Source organism: Orcinus orca, chromosome 13, assembly GCF_937001465.1.
Source record: "Orcinus orca chromosome 13, mOrcOrc1.1, whole genome shotgun sequence".
Taxonomy (NCBI): Eukaryota; Metazoa; Chordata; class Mammalia; order Artiodactyla; family Delphinidae; genus Orcinus; species Orcinus orca.
In genome coordinates this window covers 68,871,642-68,891,388 of record NC_064571.1, presented here as the reverse complement: position 1 = coordinate 68,891,388, position 19,747 = coordinate 68,871,642, and the positions used below count along the sequence as shown (strand labels likewise).

The 19,747-nt window shown below is 45.6% G+C and overlaps 1 protein-coding gene across 1 annotated transcript in view; it reads right to left on the bottom strand.

Annotated features, from left to right (window-relative positions):
* LOC101281727 (ALK receptor tyrosine kinase) overlaps nt 1–19,388 on the bottom strand; it is a 106,075-nt gene extending 86,687 nt beyond the window's left edge. The window contains exon 1 of the mRNA XM_033425216.2: nt 19,235–19,388. Coding sequence (XP_033281107.2) covers nt 19,235–19,314 — 80 coding nt within the window. The 5' untranslated portion in view covers nt 19,315–19,388. The remainder of the gene's footprint in view (nt 1–19,234) is intronic.
* Between the last annotated feature and the right edge of the window lie 359 nt (nt 19,389–19,747).

The window sequence follows — 19,747 nt, the reverse complement described above, 5'->3', positions numbered from 1 at the left end:
GGGATCTCGAGGAACCCATGTCTTGCTCAGTATCAGTTCTGACTGGGGTTGGTCTCTGCAGTGCCCGACTGATTGTTAAATATTAAATGATTTGAGTGTGATCCCTGGGAGTGTTTGTAAGCAACACAGAGGGGGCCATAAATGTTAACAGTAAACCCATGACGTACTGTTTCCTTCTATCTCTTTCACAGCCTTGGAGGATCAGGTCCTGGGACTGTGGCCAGGGAAGGCTTTAGAGTGGGATAAATAGAAAATACCTTCGGTTCATCTGTTTCCTGGGAAGTCATCCTCCTGGAAGACTTCAGATAGCCAGCCCTGTCCTGCTGTAAAGTGAGTTTCCTGAGAACTTAAAAACCCTCTCCCACCTTTCAGAAAGTCAATCCAGCATGACCTTGGATTGCACAGAAGCATGCAGTCTCTGGTGTGGATGTTAAAATATCAAGAGAGACAACCCATGCCCACCAATGGGTGACTGGATAAACCACGCATGCGGTGGCCATACAATGGAATGCTACTCCCCAACATAAAAGAACGGGCATGGTTATAGGCTATAAAATGGATAGACCTCAAAAACATTACGCTAAGTTAAAGAAGCCAGATGGTAATTAAAGGCCTCACGACACTATTCATCTACATTTTCCCACTTATGTGAAACGTATAGAAGAGGCAAATCTATAGAGATTGAAAGCAGATTAGCGGTTTCCTGGGAAGGAGAACAGTATTGACTGTAAACCAACACAAGAGTTCTTTTTGGGGGGACGAAAACATTCTGCAACTGGATTGTGGTGTTCTTTGCACAACTCTGTACATTTGCTAAAAGTCATTGATGTGCACACTTAAAACAGGTGAATTGATGGTATGTAAATTATAGTTCAAAAATGCTGCTAAAACAAAAGGGGAGAGGGAACTCAGACAGTGGAGCTGGCAGTGTGGGGTGGCAAGAGCAGAACACAGAAGCGCTGGCAGGAGTGGGAGATTGACAGCATGCAGAAGGCGGGGCAAAGAGAGCAGAGCAAACACAGGAAACAGCCTTAGCAGAGGGAGGAGAGGCACAAAGGAAAGAAACCTGAGGAGAAAGAATGTCTGCTTATGATTTGCAGTGAGGGCAGCAAAGCTTTACAGTCAATGCGTGAACTGCCACAGAGGCCGGAAGCCCCCATCGTGCCCGTGAGCGGATGGCCTCTGATCCACACGTAGAAGGGCTCAATGCTGGGACCAGCGAAGAATTACTGCCTCTTGTGGGGGAAAGACTTGAAAACAAAATCAAACTTTTATCTAAATAGTGTTTTTGTGATCAATTATTCTTAACCAAGCTACTCCGTACATCCGTCTATGCCTCTACCTGTCTTATGCAATCTGGTCGATCACAAATAATCCTTCTTATTTGAAAGTCACGATTAGGGGCCCAAACCTGGTTTGATTCTCAAGAGGAAATGCCTGAACCTGCTGTACTCACGCCAACCGCACTGGCGCCTTCAGGACGTATTCCCCATGATGGGGCCCACGTGCCTCCATTAGGATAGACCGGTACAGAGGGCTGGCGGTTGGCTGGGCTTGGAAAGAAGAGTGCCCCGTGGAGAACCCCCAAATCCTGCTCTGGGTGGATGACTGTGCAGGAGGGGTCGAACCCACCCAACCTGTCCAGCCAGCTGTTGGCACAGGCCTCTGAGAGGCGTCTTTCGTGATGACCTCGATAAGCACCCGTTTCACGTACACCTCTCATGTATGTGTATTGGGTCCTACTTCAGACCTACAAGGGATTCTAAAAGAAATCAGACAAGATGCTGCATTCAAGTTGCTTGCTGACCAGTGGAGAGACAAAGGGTGTCTCTGTCGGTGCAGAATCAGTTAGAAGGAGGTGGATACCACGCGAGAGGTGGCGGTAAGATGCTCTGAGAACTCAGAGGAAGGGAGAATTCCACCAGGCCGCGGAGGTGGGGAGTACACCTGCACTGGGTTCATCCACGAGTCTTGGCGAAGTCAGAGGTGTGGTTTTCCTGGATCTCCACAGGGGACATGGTCTACAGATGAACTCCTAGCTGGAGCCTGTGTAACCCCCAGGCACAGCCAGACCTGGGATTCTCAAGGGGCAAACAAGCGCCCTAATATTGCTGTCTCGTTCTCTTTACAGCAGTTGCCAGGGTTAGGGAGAGACTGCTCCCAGGCAGCAAGAAAACAGGTACTTAGAGCTACTTGGAGAGGGTGACTAGAAAGAACCACGTTCCCTGGTGGAACATCAGGGAGGCAAATCTGCCCGACGCTCCTGCACAGCAGCGGGGAAGGGGCCCTCCGTCCACCTTTCCAATTCTCCACTCAGGCTCATCATCTCCTAGACTGTCCTCCATAGGCCAAGGGGCCAGGCCAGGCACCGATTTCAGTGCTGAGGTGCATCATGGGAGTACTTTCCAGGAGGGCCTGGGGAACATGAGAAAGTAAGTTACACCTGTGTGCCTATTGAGCATGGGGGAGAGGGCTGAAACCCCTGTTTCCCCCTAACTGATCTCTTCCCCTAAATGCATGTCTCCCCTTCCCTCTCTGCTCTCCCTGTCCCTCTCTTGCCTTCCTTCTTATTACTGAGAGATTAGAGCTGCAAAGTTCTCAACCAGCCACTGGGCCTCTTAGCATGGATGGCACGATGCGAGCTGGTGCTGGAATGGTTTCTAAATAGAAGAGTTTCTAAAGCGCTCTGCAAGGCAACGGCAGTGGCAGCTCCTGTCTCAAAGAGATTGACTGACACTGGGAATTGCACATATTTTGAGTCAGGAACACTCATAACAATCAGGGAAGGCTCAGTCAGATGCCGAATCAGATGTAAACATGTGATGCTGCCTCTGTCCACCCAGGAGGCCATGCTGCCAACCCTCCCCCAAATGCTCCAGACTCTGGAGGATGCAGGGAAGGGACAGGTGGGTCAGGCTGGGAAGTGGGGGGGGGGGGGCAGGGGTGAAGCAGAGGCAGTTGGGGAGTGGGGTCTGGGGATGGTGGGGCAGGGAGGGCACAGAAGACCCAACCTAGGAGCTTCTTTTCTGTGGGACCACTAGCCAGGAGACCAGGTGGCGATCAGGGCCCCCCAGACCCAGCCTTCTCTACTTTGGATGGTACCTCGCAGAGCATCTTTGCCTGAACCTCAGGTGAAGGAGAGTTTGTTCCTGGCTCTGCTTGCCCTCTCCTAGCTGGGGATGGGTGAGACTCCCTCAAGGCTCTCAGAGTCTTTCCGATCTAAATGCAGACACCAAGTCACGCTCCAGAGTCAGCCGTGGCTTCAGGTCTTGGGTCTTAGCACATACCAGGAGGACTGCTCTGGGTCTGAGAGAAAACAAGGTCCATGCCACATTACTGCCAGGATGGCAGGGGCCAGGTGGTTCTGACAAGTGCACGGGTTACTCTGCTGCCCCAAAGCCTCAGCTCTGTGTGGGGAAAGGAAGCAGAGCCTCAGGGCCGGCACAGCCTCCCTCTCCCTCCCTGTGGGCAGCCTGGTCAGGGACAAGGAAAAGCCAGCTCTCTGGGGCTTGTCCAGCTCCCTTACTGAGCTGTGTCACTTCAGAGCGTGGCAGCTGAGATCCCTCCGTCTGGCCCTCAGCCGTGGGGATTTCACTCCCTGCCCCTCCACAGTTCACGCCTCCTCAGGGCTTTCTCTTTCTCTAAAGAAGACGCTTTTGATTGCCTGGGTGGTCGTTGCTTTTCCCCTCTTTTCCAGCCAGTGGGGTTTGGAGCTTGTTGCTAACACAGACTTGGCTAGAGATCTTGGCTGGAGCCTGGCTTTGCATGAAGAACAGCCCCCCGACTGTGTCTCGTTTAGCTTTACAGAGAGGCCTGTTGACAGCTGACCCAGGGGGCTTCTGTGAGCTGGCCGTTGGGGCAGAGGGCCAGGGTAGAGGGGCGGCCTTGGCATCAGGTGCCGCCCAGACCCACGGGGCAGATGTCTGCATGGGAGGTGCGGAGGCAGCTCACGCAGAGCTCAGAAACGCACAACCTCGTTCAGGCCACAGATTGTTAATGGACGGTGGATATAATGCCTTACTTGCCACCTTGCCAGCCTTAGGGATTGACAAACCTAATTAAGTTCACTTACTGATTTTAAATAGCTGACAAAAAGGTGTGCGTCTGAATGTGGACTGAGGGAATAGGAAGGCTTTGGAGAGAGAGAAGAAAGAATGGGCGGGCTGGGTAACAGGCATTTGATGGCTAGGCACCACGTCTTGGATTTCTCTGTGGGCCATTCAGCGGGCTTGGGAGGTGGGAGCGTCCCGCATCCCTCTCTGCGGCTGGGGCTCTCCGGGCTCAGGCTGCTTAGGATGGGGCTGGCAGATATGCTGAGGAGACACGCTTTCTTCCAGTTCTCACCGTGCAGTTGCTCCGCAAAAGGCTTCTAAAATGACTGTCGCAAAGCTCGGGTCGCTGTATGCATTTCTATTAGAACGATGTATGTGATGACAAAGCCCTGCTGCGTCCATCCTATTATCTGCGTAATTGGCTTCAGTTACCAGTGGAAGAAGAAGGGCTGATGGCCAGCCTTGGGTGCCTGGACCAGCCTTGGCTAGGATCAACGCGGCCAGGGCCAGGCACGTGTGCCCTGAGGCTAGGAGTCTTTGGCTCCGGCACGGTAGAGTAGCGGTGGGCTGGACATTCTAGGCCACACTCAGCAGTTGGGAGCCCCCTGCTTCCCCGGCAGTCCCACTCGCAGAGTAATTTACCATCTCCTGACATGGTCTCCCCTCTGGGCATAATGACATCAAGAACAGAGAGGGGAAAAGTCATTACAGAGCGATTCCAGGGCTGCCAAGGGCCACACAGATCTTTCACAGTGAATCTGGCTTCTGTGAGGGAGCGCTTTGGGGTGAAATAGGGGAGAAAATGGATCTTCCGTCCGGCTGAGCAAGCATGGAGAATGCTCCAACCTTCCCAGTCCCAGCCTTCCAGGCACTGGCTGTCTCTGCTCATTTTGGAGGCTGACTCTTAAGGATCTGGTGCCCACATGTGCTCTGGCTTGCCTCCTACCGGAAAGGCCCACCACGAGGATGTTCTGCCAGACTGCCGAGCGGGGAGAAGCCCTTCTCCAGCAAGTTCCCAGTTTGCTCTTTCATTCTCTCCTTCTGTGTCCCATATATTGAGCTATCCCCGGGCCCCAGGCTTTCAGGGGAAAGGTGAAAGGGAAATCTTGCTTCCTGGAGCCCTGGCCCATCGGGAGGTATCTGTGCACAAAAAAACCTGCCCCACAGGCTCGAGTGTGTCAAGTGCCCCAAGGGAGGAGAATTAATGTACTTTCCCCGGGGAGAGGTGGAGAGGGAGAGAGAGAGGGAGAGAGAGGGAGAGAGCGAGCTTCTCGGGCTTGATGTCCCCTTCTGAGTTACTGAGGCTAGATTATCTCTGGGGGCACCAGCATAAGAAGAGAGCTGAAGAAGGAAGGGCAGGGACCTCCTGGGAGCATCATCTGACTTGCCAGGTCACACAGGGAGACAGTAGCAGAGGGAAGATGGGAACCCGGGCCTCTTGCTTTCCCAGCCACTTTTTTTTGCCATCCCTTGCAGAACCATCCAAACTCTTTTAATCTCGCTTAGCCTCTTATGTTCTCCATACTACTGGTGAAGTACAATCAGCCCCTCAGAGCCAGAAAGCGCCTATACCCACTCATCTCAGAAAGACTGGGACACCTGCTCCACCTTTCTCAGGACACACAGACATTTCCAACACTAGCCTCATCCTCTACCCACTGCTGCTGTGCTAGCCTGTGGCTTGGAGGGCTCAGATGGTGCCAGAGATGGCGGCCCTCCCCATGGAGAGGAGATCCAGGGAAAGGGTGGTTGCTGGTTCCCTTCTCCCTGACACAAATATCTTTATGAGGGTGAAGTAGCAGCCTTCTCTGCGTGGTGGAAGCAGAGTCTCAAAAGGTAAAGTGAGGTGAAGAATGGGCTGTATACTTGGTGGGACCCTGGGCAAGTCACTGAAACTTGTCAGGTGCACCTATGGTTTTTTAAAATCTATGTAATATGAGTATTTTCATATTGGAAGCCCTTCTTCAGTATGGGAGATTCTAGTTTGTTGTTCCTGTTTTATATTATTTTTTATTAGAAATCTGTACTTCCTCGGGCAGTATTATAAGTTACATATCTCCTCCTCTGCCTTCAAGCAAAGATTATTTGAGCACCTTCTATGAGTCAGGCACTGTGTCTGTAGCTGGGAGTATAGAGATGTATAAGACATGGAACTTGACCTTGAGGAATACAGACAGACTTGTAATTCATATTATTCTCTGACCATGAGATTTGTAAAGTCCCGATTGGTTCTGCCCCCATAGAGCTAGAGTCTACACAACTTGAGAAAACATTGAATCTGGGCAGTGAGAGAAGTCAAGGAAGACTTTGAAGAACTGAATGCCTAGAAAAGAATGGTAGTGCTGTGGACAGGAGACTCACTCAGGAGTGAGGTGTGGGGTTGGGAGCCAGGTTGAAGGTGTGGGTGGGAAGTCAATCAGGCGGCTGGAAATCCAGCTGCTTTGCTTCAAATAGCAACAGCCCTGGTATCTCCTCAATTCCAGACCTTGTGCCTGGGAAGAGAAGGGGCTGAGAACACAGGGCTACATTTTCAGAGGCACTAAGAGTTAAGAAAAATGTATGCCTTTTTCTTGTAAACTGAGCTGTGGATATGACCAATAAAATCTCGAGCAGATCTGAACATCCTGTTATTCTAAAGGGCTCCACTTATTGCTGTTTTGAGCAACTACTTCTTAAACCAGCCTCACAGGCCGGATCTGTCTCACTGTTTTGCACTCTTGATTGTGGAAATGTAGCAATCAAAAGCAACAACTTGTTCCAAACATCACAGTAAATCAGTGTTAGAAATAGGATTTAAAGCTCAGAGCTGCTAATCTACTCCTTGCTCCAATGATCTGGGATGTTTTCTGAGAAAGAAACAAGGCCAGATCCTTCCAGAGTTATGAATGTTTGATTTGTATATGTCAATGCCTGGTTGCACACTGCATTGCTAAGACCCCAGCCACTCTCTCCCTCTTCTCGGAGGCCTGACCCAAGCCTGTCCCAGGCTGATGGTGCCATTTGGTAGGCAGCGCCTCCTGCAGCTCCTCTTCTCCCTTTCTGAGCTCCACTCTGAGGCTCAGATAATGTTTGGTCCCTCACAAGAGCCTCCAACAGTCTTTAATCTCAGTTTCCCATCCTCCATCGCATCGCTTTGCTCATGGCTCTCTATTCCCCACAGCCCAGAGTCCAAGATACTTGACCTAATATCCACAGCCACCCTCTCCAAGGAGACGGCTCAGGATTCTCTGACACAGCCTACTTGGCTATTCTTGAACGCACATAAAACATCCCTGTCTCGGGGCTTCCCTGGTGGCGCAGTGGTTGAGAGTCCGCCTGCCGATACAGGGGACGCGGGTTCGTGCCCCGGTCCGGGAAGATCCCACATGCCGCGGAGCGGCTGGGCCCGTGAGCCATGGCCGCTGAGCCTGCGCATCCGGAGCCTGTGCTCCGCGACGGGAGAGGCCACAGCAGTGAGAGGCCCGTGTACCGCAAAAAACAAACAAACAAAACAAAACAAAAAAACCCCATTCCTGTCTCGAAGCCTCTGCTTATCCTGATGGTGTTCTCTGGAAGGAAGAGTGGAGAATCTCCCTGGGCTTGTGATGCTGCCCCGCTGGAGGTGTGAGAGAAGGAAGGCAGGCAGGGTGGGGCTGGGTCGGGGGAGGTCTCTAGCAGGAGCTGGTGGTGGGGAATTAAGACAATGGATCTCAGGGGGTGGATGAAGCAAAGGAAACTAACTCAAAATGAGTAAGAGGTGTGGCCTAAAAAAATCCCCAAACCAAAATATTTTGTTAATTGTAATGGCTACTATATACCAAGTTTTCAACTATATGCCAAGCACTGTGCTTTCATTTCTTCACACATGTACATAGGAAGCGGACTAGCCTCAGGATCAAGAGAAAATTATTTCACCTCTTTAGACCTCAGTTTCCTCTTATACAAAAGGGATTAATTATAGTATCTACCCCCAAGGGACTGTTTTAAGGATGAAATGAGATAATGTATTTTAAGTACTTGTTATAGTGACTGCCATGCAGTGAGGACTCAACAAATGCTAGCTCTAATCATCATCATTTATAACTTCCATGGCTCTATGAGGAAGCTGTGATTCAACTTACAAAAATAGGAATCAAACACAACTCTTTCAGGGGCGTAACTAGACCTGCAAACTAACGTTCATTAGAAATCTCTGGATCTCCACTTTGGATTTTCACTCACTGAGTAGAGTACTTCTCTACTCAGGTAAGAATAAGTAATGAAAATGTCCCTCTGATGCCCTTCTCAACACAGAAGATGCTACACAAAGAGAAAGTATTGTGTATATAAAACAGGGATTCTGTGAATGAGAAACAAGAATGGACTAGGAGAAAAATCTTGACTCTGAGGAGTTTTTGGTCTAAGTACATGAAGCCATAACTCTCAGTCTAATTAATCCCATTTGAAAGATGCCTTTGTGAAACACACCACTTGTCATTAGGACCAAGGATGCAAAGGGAACAGAAATCTAAATGTCTCCAGAGGGAACATTTTCTTCTTGTTAAACTGTGTGGCTAAAAGCCTCTACAGTGATAGTCCTGGGGAATAGAGCCTACATACGTGTGATAAGTTATGTACGTTCTATTTGGCGGTACGATTGCAGTGATTTGTAGGGCATGGCTTGATTCACGGTGTTTCCAAATCCATCTCGTAATGAGTTGAACTTAGCATCTGCTTCTGCACTGTAAGCATGTCAAAGCTTAGGATGGTGTGGGAGGATTGTGCTTAATTTATTAGGATATATAATTATAAAGAGGAAAACTAGGGTATGTCCCTGCAAGAGACTGACAATTAGAATAAAGGGAGAGAACTTGCGTTTCTTCCATTTTGAGAAAAGGTAGAATTAATTCCAACAGAAGGAGTGGCAGTTGAATGGCGGGGGGAGGGGGGAAGCTGATGAAGTGGGGAGAGAATGGAGAAAACCAGTTATACGAGGGAGATATAAAGTAATGAGATAACTTTTAAGTACACATCAAGCCAGTATTTGAATTGGTGCTGTCCTTCAAAATTACCTTGAGAGACCACAATCCTGCAGCCTGTGGAACAAAAACCACATTCACAGAAAGGTAGACAACATGAAAAGGCAGTGGGCTATGTACGAGATGAAGGAACAAGATAAAACCCCAGAAAAACAACTAACTGAAGTGGAGATAGGCAACCTTCCAGAAAAAGAATTCAGAATGATAGTGAAGATGATCCAGGACCTCAGAAAAAGAATGGAGTCAAAGATTGAGAAGATGCAAGAAATGTTTAACACAGACCTAGAAGAATTAAAGAACAAACAAACAGAGATGAACAATACAATAACTGAAATGAAAACTACACTAGAAGGAATCAGTAGCAGAATAACTGAGGCAGAAGAACGGATAAGTGACCTGGAAGACAGAGTGGTGGAATTCACTGCTGCAGAACAGAATAAAGAAAAAAGAGTGAAAAGAAATGAAGACAGCCTAAGAGACCTCTGGGACAACATTAAACGCAACAACATTCGTATTGTAGGGGTCCCAAAAGGAGAAGAGAGAGAAAGGACCTGAGAAAATATTTGAAGAGATTATAGTCGAAAACTTCCCTAACATGGGATAGGAAATAGTCACCCAAGTCCAGGAAGCACAGAGAGTCCCATACAGGATAAATCCAAGGAGAAAAACACAGAGACACATAGTAATCAAATTGGCAAAAATTAAAGACAAAGAAAAATTATTGAAAGCAGCAAGGGAAAAATGACAAATAACATACAAGGGAACTCCCAAAAGGTTAACAGAGCTGATTTCTCAGCAGAAACTCTACAAGCCAGAAGGGAGTGGCATGATACACTTAAAGTGATGAAAGGGAAGAACCTATAACCAAGATTACTCTACCCAGCAAGGATCTCATTCACATTCGATGGAGAAATCAAATGCTTTACAGACAAGCAAAAGCCAAGAGAATTCAGCACCACAAAACCAGCTACAACAAATGCTAAAAGAACTTTTCAAAGTGGGAAACACAAGAGAAGAAAAAGACCTACAAAAACAAACCCAGGGCTTCCCTGGTGGTGCAGTGGTTGAGAGTCCGCCTGCTGATGCAGGGGACACAGGTTCGTACCCCGGTCCGGGAAGATCCCACATGCCGTGGAGTGGCTGGGCCCATGAGCCATGGCCACTGAGCCTGCGCATCCGGAGCCTGTGCTCCGCAACGGAAGAGGCCGCGACAGTGAGAGGCCTGCATACCGCAAAAACAAAACAAAACAAAACAAAATCCCAAAACAATTAAGAAAATGGTAATAGGAACATACATATCGATAATTACCTAAAACGTGAATGGATTAAATGCTCCAACCAAAAGACACAGGCTCACTGAATGGATACAAAAACAAGACCCATATATATGCTGTCTACAAGAGACCCACTTCAGACCTAGGGACACATACAGACTGAAAGTGAGGGGATGGAAAAAGATATTCCATGCAAGTGGAAATCAAAAGAAAGCTGGAGTAGCAATACTCATAGCAGATAAAATAGACTTTAAAATAAAGAATATTACGAGAAATAAGGAAGGACACTACATAATGATCAAGGGATCAATCCAAGAAGAAGATATAACAAATATAAATACATATGCACCCAACATAGGAGCACCCCAATACATAAGGCAACTGCTAACAGCTATAAAAGAGGAAATTGACAGTAACACAATAATAGTGGGGGACTTTAACACCTCACTTAACACCAATGGACAGATCATCCAAACAGAAAATTAATAAGGAAACACAAGCTTTAAATGACACAATAGACCAGATAGATTTAATTGATATTTATAGAACATTCCATCCAATAACAGCAGATTACACTTTCTTCTCAAGTGCGCACGGAACATTCTCCAGGATAGATCCCATCTTGGGTCACAAAACAAGCCTCAGTAAATTTAAGAAAACTGAAATCATATCAAGCATCTTTTCTGACCACAATGCTATAAGATTAGAAATCAATTACAGGGAAAAAAATGTAAAAAACACAAACACATGGAGGCTAAACAATATGTTACTAAATAACCAAGAGATCACTGAAGAAATCAAAGAGGAAATCAAAAAATACCTAGAGACAAATGACAATGAAAACATGACAATGCAAAATCTATGGGATGCAGGAAAAGCAGTTCTAAGAAGGAAGTTTATAGCTATACAAGCCTACCTTAAGAAACAAGAAAAATCTCAAATAAAGAATCTAACCTTACACCTAAAGGAACTAGAGAAAAAAGAACAAAGAAAACCCAAAGCTAGCAGAAGGAAAGAAATCATAAAGATCAGAGCAGAAATAAATGAAATAGAAACAAAGAAAACTATAGCAAAGATCAATAAAACTAAAGCTGGTTCTTTGAGAAGATAAACAAAATTGATAAACCATTAGTCAGACTCATCAAAAAAAGAGAGAGGACTCAAGTCAATAAAATTAGAAATGAAAACGAAGTTACAACAGACACCAACAGAAATACAAAGCATCCTAAGAGACTACTACAAGCAACTCTATGCCAATAAAATGGACAACCTGGAAGAAATGGGCAAATTCTTAGAAAGGTATAACCTTCCAAGACTGAACCAGGAAGAAATAGAAAATATGAACAGACCAATCACAAGGAATGAAATTGAAACTGTGATTAAAAATCTTCCAACAAACAAAAGTCCAGGACCAGATGACTTCACAGGTGAATTCTATCAAACGTTTAGAGAAGAGCTAACACCCATCCTTCTGAAAAGCTTCCAAAAAATTTCAGAGGAAGGAACACTCCCAAACTCATTTTATGAGGCCACCGTCACCCTGATACCAAAGCCAGACAAAGATACTACAAAAAAAGAAAATTATGGACCAATATCACTAATGAATATAGATGCAAGAATCCTCAACAAAATACTAGCAAACAGAATCCAACAACATATTAAAAGGATCATACACCATGATCAAGTGGGATTTATCCCAGGGATGCAAGGATTCTTCAATGTATGCAAATCAATCAATGTGATACACCATATTAACAAATCAATGAATAAAAACCATATGATCATCTCAATAGATGCAGAAAAAGCTTTTGACAAAATCCAACATCCATTTATGATAAAAAACTTTCCAGAAAGTGGGCATAGAGGGAATCTACCTCAACATAATAAAGGCCATATATGACAAACCCACAGCAAACATCATTCTCAATGGTGAAAAACTGAAACCATTTCCACCAAGATCAGGAAGAAGACAAGGATGTCCACTCTTACCACTTTTATTCAACATAGTTTTGGAAGTCCTAGCCACAGCAATCAGAGAAGAAAAAGACATAAAAGGAATACAATTTGGAAAAGAAGAAGTAAAACTGTCACTGTTTGCAGATGACATGATATTATACATAGAGAATCCTAAAGATGCCCCCAGAAAACTACTAGAGCTAATCACTGAATTTGGCAAAGTTGCAGGATACAAAATTAATGCACAGAAATCTCTTGCATGCCTATATACTAATGATGAAAAATCTGAAAGAGAAATTAAGGAAACACTCCCATTTATCGTTGCAACAAAAAGAATAAAATACCTAGGAATAAACCTACCTAGGGAGACAAAAGACCTGTATGCAGAAAACTATAGGACACTGATGAAAGAAATTAAAGATGATACCAACGGATGGAGAGATATACCATGTTCTTGGATTGGAAGAATCAATATTGTGAAAATGACTATACTACCCAAAGCAATCTACAGATTCAGTGCAATCCCTATCAAATTACCAATGGCATTTTTTACAGAACTAGAACAAAAAATCTTAAAATTTGTATGGAGACACAAAAGACCCCGAATAGCCAAAGCAGTCTTGAGGGAAAAAAACAGAGCTGGAGGAATCAGACTCCCTGACTTCAGACTATACTACAAAGCTACAGTCATCGAGACAACACGATACTGGCACAAAAACAGAAATATAGATCAATGGAACAAGATAGAAAGTCCAGGGATAAACCCATGCACCTATGGTCAACTAGGCTATGGCAAAGGAGGCAAGGATATACAATGGAGAAAAGACAGCCTCTTCAATAAGTCGTGCTGGACAGCTACATGTAAAAGAATGAAATTAGAACACTCCCTAACACCAAACACAAAAATAAACTCGAAATGGATTAGAGACCTAAATGTAAGATGGGACACTATAAAACTCTTAGAGGAAAACATAGGAAGAAAACTCTTTGACATAAATCACAGCAAGATCTTTTTTGATCCACCTCCTAGAGTAATGGAAATAAAAACAAAAATAAACAAATGGGACCTAATGTTGCACAGCAAAGGAAACCATAAACAAGATGAAAAGACAACCCTCAGAATGGGAGAAAATATTTGCAAACGAATCAACGGACAAAGGCTTAATCTCCAAAATATATAAACAGCTCATGCAGCTCAATATTAAAAAAACAAAAAACCCAATCCAAAAATGAGCAGAAGACCTAAATAGACATTTCTCCAAAGAAGACATACAGATGGCCAAGAAGCACATGAAAAGCCTCTCACCATCACTAATTATTAGGGAAATGTAAATCAAAACTACAGTGAGGTATCACCTCACACCAGTTAGAATGGGCATCATCAGAAAATCTACAAACAACAAATGCTGGAGAGGGTGTGGAGAAAAGGGAACCCTCTTGCACTGTTGGTGGGAATGTAAATTGATAGAGCTACTATGGAGAACAGTATGGAGGTTCCTTAAAAAACTAAAAATAGAACTACCATACAGCCCAGCAATCCCACTAGTGGGCATATACCAAGAGAGAACCATAATTCAGAAAGACACATGCAGGGCTTCCCTGGTGGCGCAGTGGTTGAGAGTCCGCCTGCCGATGCAGGGAACACGGGTTTGTGCCCCGGTCCGGGAAGATCCCACATGCCGCGGAGCGCCTGGGCCCATGAGCCATGGCCGCTGAGCCTGTGCGTCCGGAGCCTGTGCTCGGCAATGGGAGAGGCCACAACAGTGAGAGGCCCGCGTACCACAAAAAAAAAAAAAAAAAAAAGACACATGCACCCCAATGTTCATTGCAGCACTATTTACGATAGCCAAGTCATGGAAGCAACCTAAATGCCCATTGACAGACGCCTGGATAAAGAAGATGTGGTACATACATACAATGGAATATTACTCAGCCATACAAGGAACGAAATTGGGTCATTTGTAGAGACGTGGATGGATCTAGAGACTGTCATACAGAGTGAAGTAAGTCAGAAAGAGAAAAACAAATATCGTATATTAACACATATATGTGGAACCTAGAAAAATGGTACAGATGAACCGGTTTCCAGGGCAGAAATAGAGACACAGATGTAGAGAACAAACATATGGACACCAAGGGCGGAAAGCAGCAGGGTGTGGGGGTGGTGGGATGATGAATTGGGAGATTGGGATTGACATGTATACACTGATGTGTATAAAATGGATGAGTAATAAGAATCTGCTGTATAAAAAAGTAAATACAATTAAATTTAAAAAAAAAGAAAGGTTAAAAAAATAGAAAAAAAATTACCTTGAGAGCACATGTCTCTACTCCAGGGACATTGCCACTGCTCAAAGCATCTTGGGCACGGCTTTTGGAGCTTTTTCTTGCTACTATTTATAGTAGGTTGTAAAGTTCCTATCACTTCATGATGAAGACAGACTATGGCATTGTTTCTATCACTTTGCCGGTTTGTAAGTGGACAGAAGAAATATCCTTCCATGGATCAATGCCTCCCTGTCAGCGGCCCGTATACACCTATGGCACATTCTCTGAGTCTTGACAGAAGGACTACTGTGAGGTGGGAGCAATCTGAATACAGCTCTTTACTCTCAAGTGCCCAGTTCTGGGTCTCCCTACTCACAAGGACCAGGGCACACAATTAAGATCAAAGTCTTTCTTACAAAGTGATTGTGGCAGGACAGTGCCCAGAGACAAAGAGAGTGCAGGTACCAGGCAAGTCTCTAAAGAGAACTCCCTGTCACAAGAGTAACAAATGCTGTTTGGGTTCATCTGATGGGACACAGGTATTGTTCTGATATACAGAACACTGTATAGTAGTATTTCTTAAAATGTGATTCTATCTGTTTTGTTAGACGTAGTTTGAAGAGAGGAAGAATATTAGATGGATTCCAGTAAGTGAAATTCTCAGTTAATTCAGCTGGAATTTGAAAATACATGCAATTTCCCTCAATACTTTATTGTGTCAACATGCATTTATTGGGCATATGTGTTAGGTATGGTACTACACAATCAGGAAACCGCAATATAAGAGAGGCCTGATTCCTGCCTTGTTGGCGTGTATATTTAGATAATAAAAAACAGACAGCAAAGAGTGATAAGTCATTATAAGGGTGTTTCAAGGGTCATGAGACTGTATTGTATGTATACTATACAGTCTAGGGGTCTGGGGACGCTTCTTTAAAAAGTTAAGGAAGGGTAGTAATCAGGGAGATGGAAGGTAGAATAACATTGCGTGTGGAGAGAATGGCAGGTGCAAAAGCCTGGAAGTAAGAACTTATCATGATGCAACTGAGTTGAAAGAAGTTTAGTGAGGTTACCAGGTAGAGTAATAGAAGAGTGTATAAAAAGGGGCTGGTGAGGTTATGGTTGGATAGAGCACATGTGGGCCTAAATGAAGGTCTCTTTAAAGGAAATTGAAAGGCACTCTAAAAACCACAGAAGCCATGGAAGGATGTAAAAAATGAGAAATAATTAGATTTACATTTCAGAAAGTTTATTCCAGCTTCCTTGTGTAGACTGGATTGGGTGGGGATAAAAAATGGAGGCAAGGAGACAAGACAGGAGGTCACTGCCATATCTAGGTGGAGGCTAGTTTCATGTAATGTCTGGGGGCTATGACGAGTTTCTAGAGCCTGGGAGCTCTTTAGGGCTAATCCATAAGCCCTAATAAAGTTGCTTTTAAAACTTTGTAATGTCTGGAGGTTGGGGAACCTGGGAGCAGAGGTGATTTGGGACAACATAGGGAATGAAGTCCTTGCCCTCTCAAGGTCCATGGCTGGAGAGCTGTCCAAGAGGCAGGTGCTGAATAGCTGAAGCCAGGACCTGCCTAATGACACTTCATGGCATGTGGGCAGATGGTAAGGTGCCAATGTCTATCTCAGGGTCGGGAGGAAGGGAGTTGGTCTTTGCCTTTTATCCATTTTCTTTGTCTCTTTCCCTTATTTATTTTCTTCCTCTACCTTCTCCATCCTCCCATTTTCATTTTCTGGCAATCTGGGCAGCTATAGCTTACTCTCCCTGAAAGTAAGAGGGAGTATGTGCTTCCCCTTTATAAGAAGTCTACAGAGCACTGACGACCACAAATTCACATGAACACGTACCCCCATCTTAGGGTTGCATGACTGGTTATTATTGCTAAACTGTCCATCTTAGCCTTTTCTGAGGCATTAGATGGGGAGATATTATTATTATTATTATTATTATTATATCATAGTTATTGTTAGTAGTTACTACTGACTAAGCATTTACTGTGAGCCAGGCAGTTCACCAAGCACTTTACTTCTCCAAGCCTAAGAGATAGACTTTATTATCTTTGTTTAATAGAATATGGCTTGGGACTTCCCTGGTGGTGCAGTGGTTAAGAATCTGCCTGCTGATGCAGGGGACATGGGTTCAATCCCTGGTCCTGGAAGATCCCACAAGCCACGGAGCAACTAAGCCCGTGAGCCACAACTACTGAGCCTGCATGCCACAACTACTGAAGCCCGCACATCTAGAGCCTGTGCTCCGCAACAACAGAAGCCACTGCAATAAGCCCCTGCACCGCAAAGAAGACCCAATGCAGCCAAAAATAAATAAATAAAATAAATACATTTAAAAAATAATAGCATATGACTTGACTTGGAAGATCAGCGGTTGTGATTTGTACCACGTATTCAATAAATTATCTGAGGCCACAAAACTAAGGGATGATGATGATGCAGGGTGTGGGAAATAAACTTCACTGACATGTACTACACATAGATGCTTTTGACAGTTACTTTAGTTAGTTTTGTAATAATCCTGTAAAATTGTACTGATGTTATACTCATTTTGCAGATGTAGGTGCCAAGGCCCAGAGAGGTTCAGTAATTGGCCGAGGTCACACTAGTTAGTGGCTGAGCCAGTGTTTAAACTTGGGACTCTCTGACTCTAAAGCCTGTGCTCTGTCATCCACAGGTCTGCTTTGGTTTTATGGGGCAGTCACATCTACAGCCTAGCTGGATTTCAGCGAGTGAAAGCTGCTCTGCCTCATTCTCTTCCAGTTCCATTTGCCTCTGGGTCTTGATGCCTCCTATATCATCTCTAGTTCCAGGGAGTGGGGAGGGCAGCATCCCACATCAGAGCGTGTCAGTGGTGGGCAGGCGCCCGGTGAATGGGGCCACTTGTGTAATTGCACATTTATTAGGTCACGAGGCATCATTCAACCAAGCTGGCCTTTGTCTGAATCCCCACAGGACGGTTTGGTCTCAATATCAGTATTGGAAATGTCAGTCTGGTAAACAGCCTTTAACAGGAAGGAGGGAGGCTAAGAACAAAGTCTCCTTCAAACAAAACTCTAGCCGACGGGAGTGAACAGAGTCAACATCTTACTTGCCTTAAATCCCCTGGAGTGGCTATGAAAGAGAGAGGACTTGCTGGATCGAGGAGAAAAAAACCTTTTGATTCATCTGAATTAATTTAGCATTTCCCAGGAGGGAGGACTCTGGCATTACCCACCTGTTCCCCATGCCCTGCACACGAGCCCCTGCAATCCCGAAGGACAAAAGACTAGTCTATGGTGAGGGCGCCCACACTGCCCCTTCCTCCATTTTAATTAAATCCATTTGTCCTGGGGGCAGCACTGAGCCCTGGGATGTCCAAGTGCTTTGATCTTTAACCCACACACGTCTGAAGGAGCGGGAAGCTGCTGCTCAGAGGTTGATGGCAGCTTCGTATGACAGCACAGCTTGAGTTATGAGCTCTTGGAAATAGCAGACTCTGAAATCTGGGTGAGGAGTTTGAGACCCAGCTATATATTTACAAAGCTGTGTGTCAACGGGCATCACCCTCCACTTTGTCTTAAGCTCTTTGCCCTCATTTTTTGAAGGATCCACTAGAACAGCAATTTGAATGTATTGGGGAGTCAAAAGCAGAGGCTGCCCTGGATCGCAGGGTTTGACATTTAGCCTATTAAAGATGGCTTAGAGATCCCTTCCAGATCCAGTTTTCTGTCCCATTTATATAAATGAGTCCCTCCCTCCCCGTCACTTTTTGGTCCGGAACAGACCAGCACCAACTGTCGAGAGTTCAGTGTGACACAGCGGAGCATCACATTAGCAACTGTGCTGGTCAGGCACTGCTGGCTCCAGGCCGACTGCAGGTGGCAGACTGGTGCCATCCTGGGGAGACAAGTGGCAGTTGAGCAGAGAAGTTACTGCTCCATTTCTGAGCCACGCGGAGTTAATGATCCTCTAGTCCAACCCTCTCAGTTTAAAGATGAGGAAACTGAGGTCCAGAGAAGTTCAAGGTTACAAAGGGCATTAGTCCTAGAATCTAACTAGGAATCGGGGCCTTTGGTAGAAGCACTCCCCTGTTTACTGAAGAATTTCTCATCCACCTGCTTTGGGGACCAGGCTCCACAGAGCACGGACTGGGATTGGCCAGAGCACCAGTCCTCACTCCAATGCCGACTTGCTGTTGCTTCACCTCTTTGGTTCTCAGTGAAGGAGAACCCTGTAAAAGGGCAGGAATGAGGCTCCATAAGGTCTGTCCTACCTATGTCACAGGTTTTCTTATTGTTAATAAGGAATAAATAGAACGTCTGATGGAAAAGTAAGGCAAAATCCATTAATTAAGAGCAAATGCCATATACACATAAAGCCTGATTATTCTTTGGGGGTCATATGAGTTGTTCGGTTCTACTTTTTCCTACAGATACTGGAGGCAGCCAATCAGGCCAGGCCAGAGGTGTGAGAGATACTCATCTCATTAGCATGGAAACCCCTCAGAGAAACTCAGTGCTTCCTGTAAGTCTGCAGGAAGGATGTGTGTGCACATTTGTGTGTGCACGTGTCTGTGCATATCTGGATGTGTGTCTTGGGTAGAAGGAATAGGGGGAGGGAAGACAAGGGCCCCTCTGCATTTTGGCTGCTACAGGAAAAGGGATTGATGGGGCTGGGTAAAGGCCCACCTGTCGGCCACATCAAGGAGAGGCAGCGCCGTCCACTGCCACAGGCTCAAGCCTTCCGTGGGGGCAACATGCCAGATCATTCTGCTTTGTTCCTTCCCGGTTTTGTTCTCCACCAGCACCAAGGAGACATTTCCCTGCAACACTCCACGGATGAGCCAGGACATTCGGAGCTGCAAGGGAGAGAAGAGCCAGAAGGACTAGGTGTTACTTACCTTCCTGGAATTCTCAAGGATTTGGCTGGAGACTCAGCCAGGGTCTTCCCCGTGAGGAGAGCTGGTCACCCACAGCCTGATCTCACTCGCTGTCTCCCAAAGTGGCTTTCACCAAGGTTCAAGGAGGTGAGAGGGGGAAACTGATGGGCAATTTTGGAACTTTGTTCAGGTTGATGTCATCATCTTAAACTTCACAAGATTCTGCCTCTAAGGGTATATCAAGATCAATAGGGTATTAAATGAACTTCCTAAACAGGACCCAAAGATTATTGTCTGTGGCCCCAATTCACTTTGTGACCTT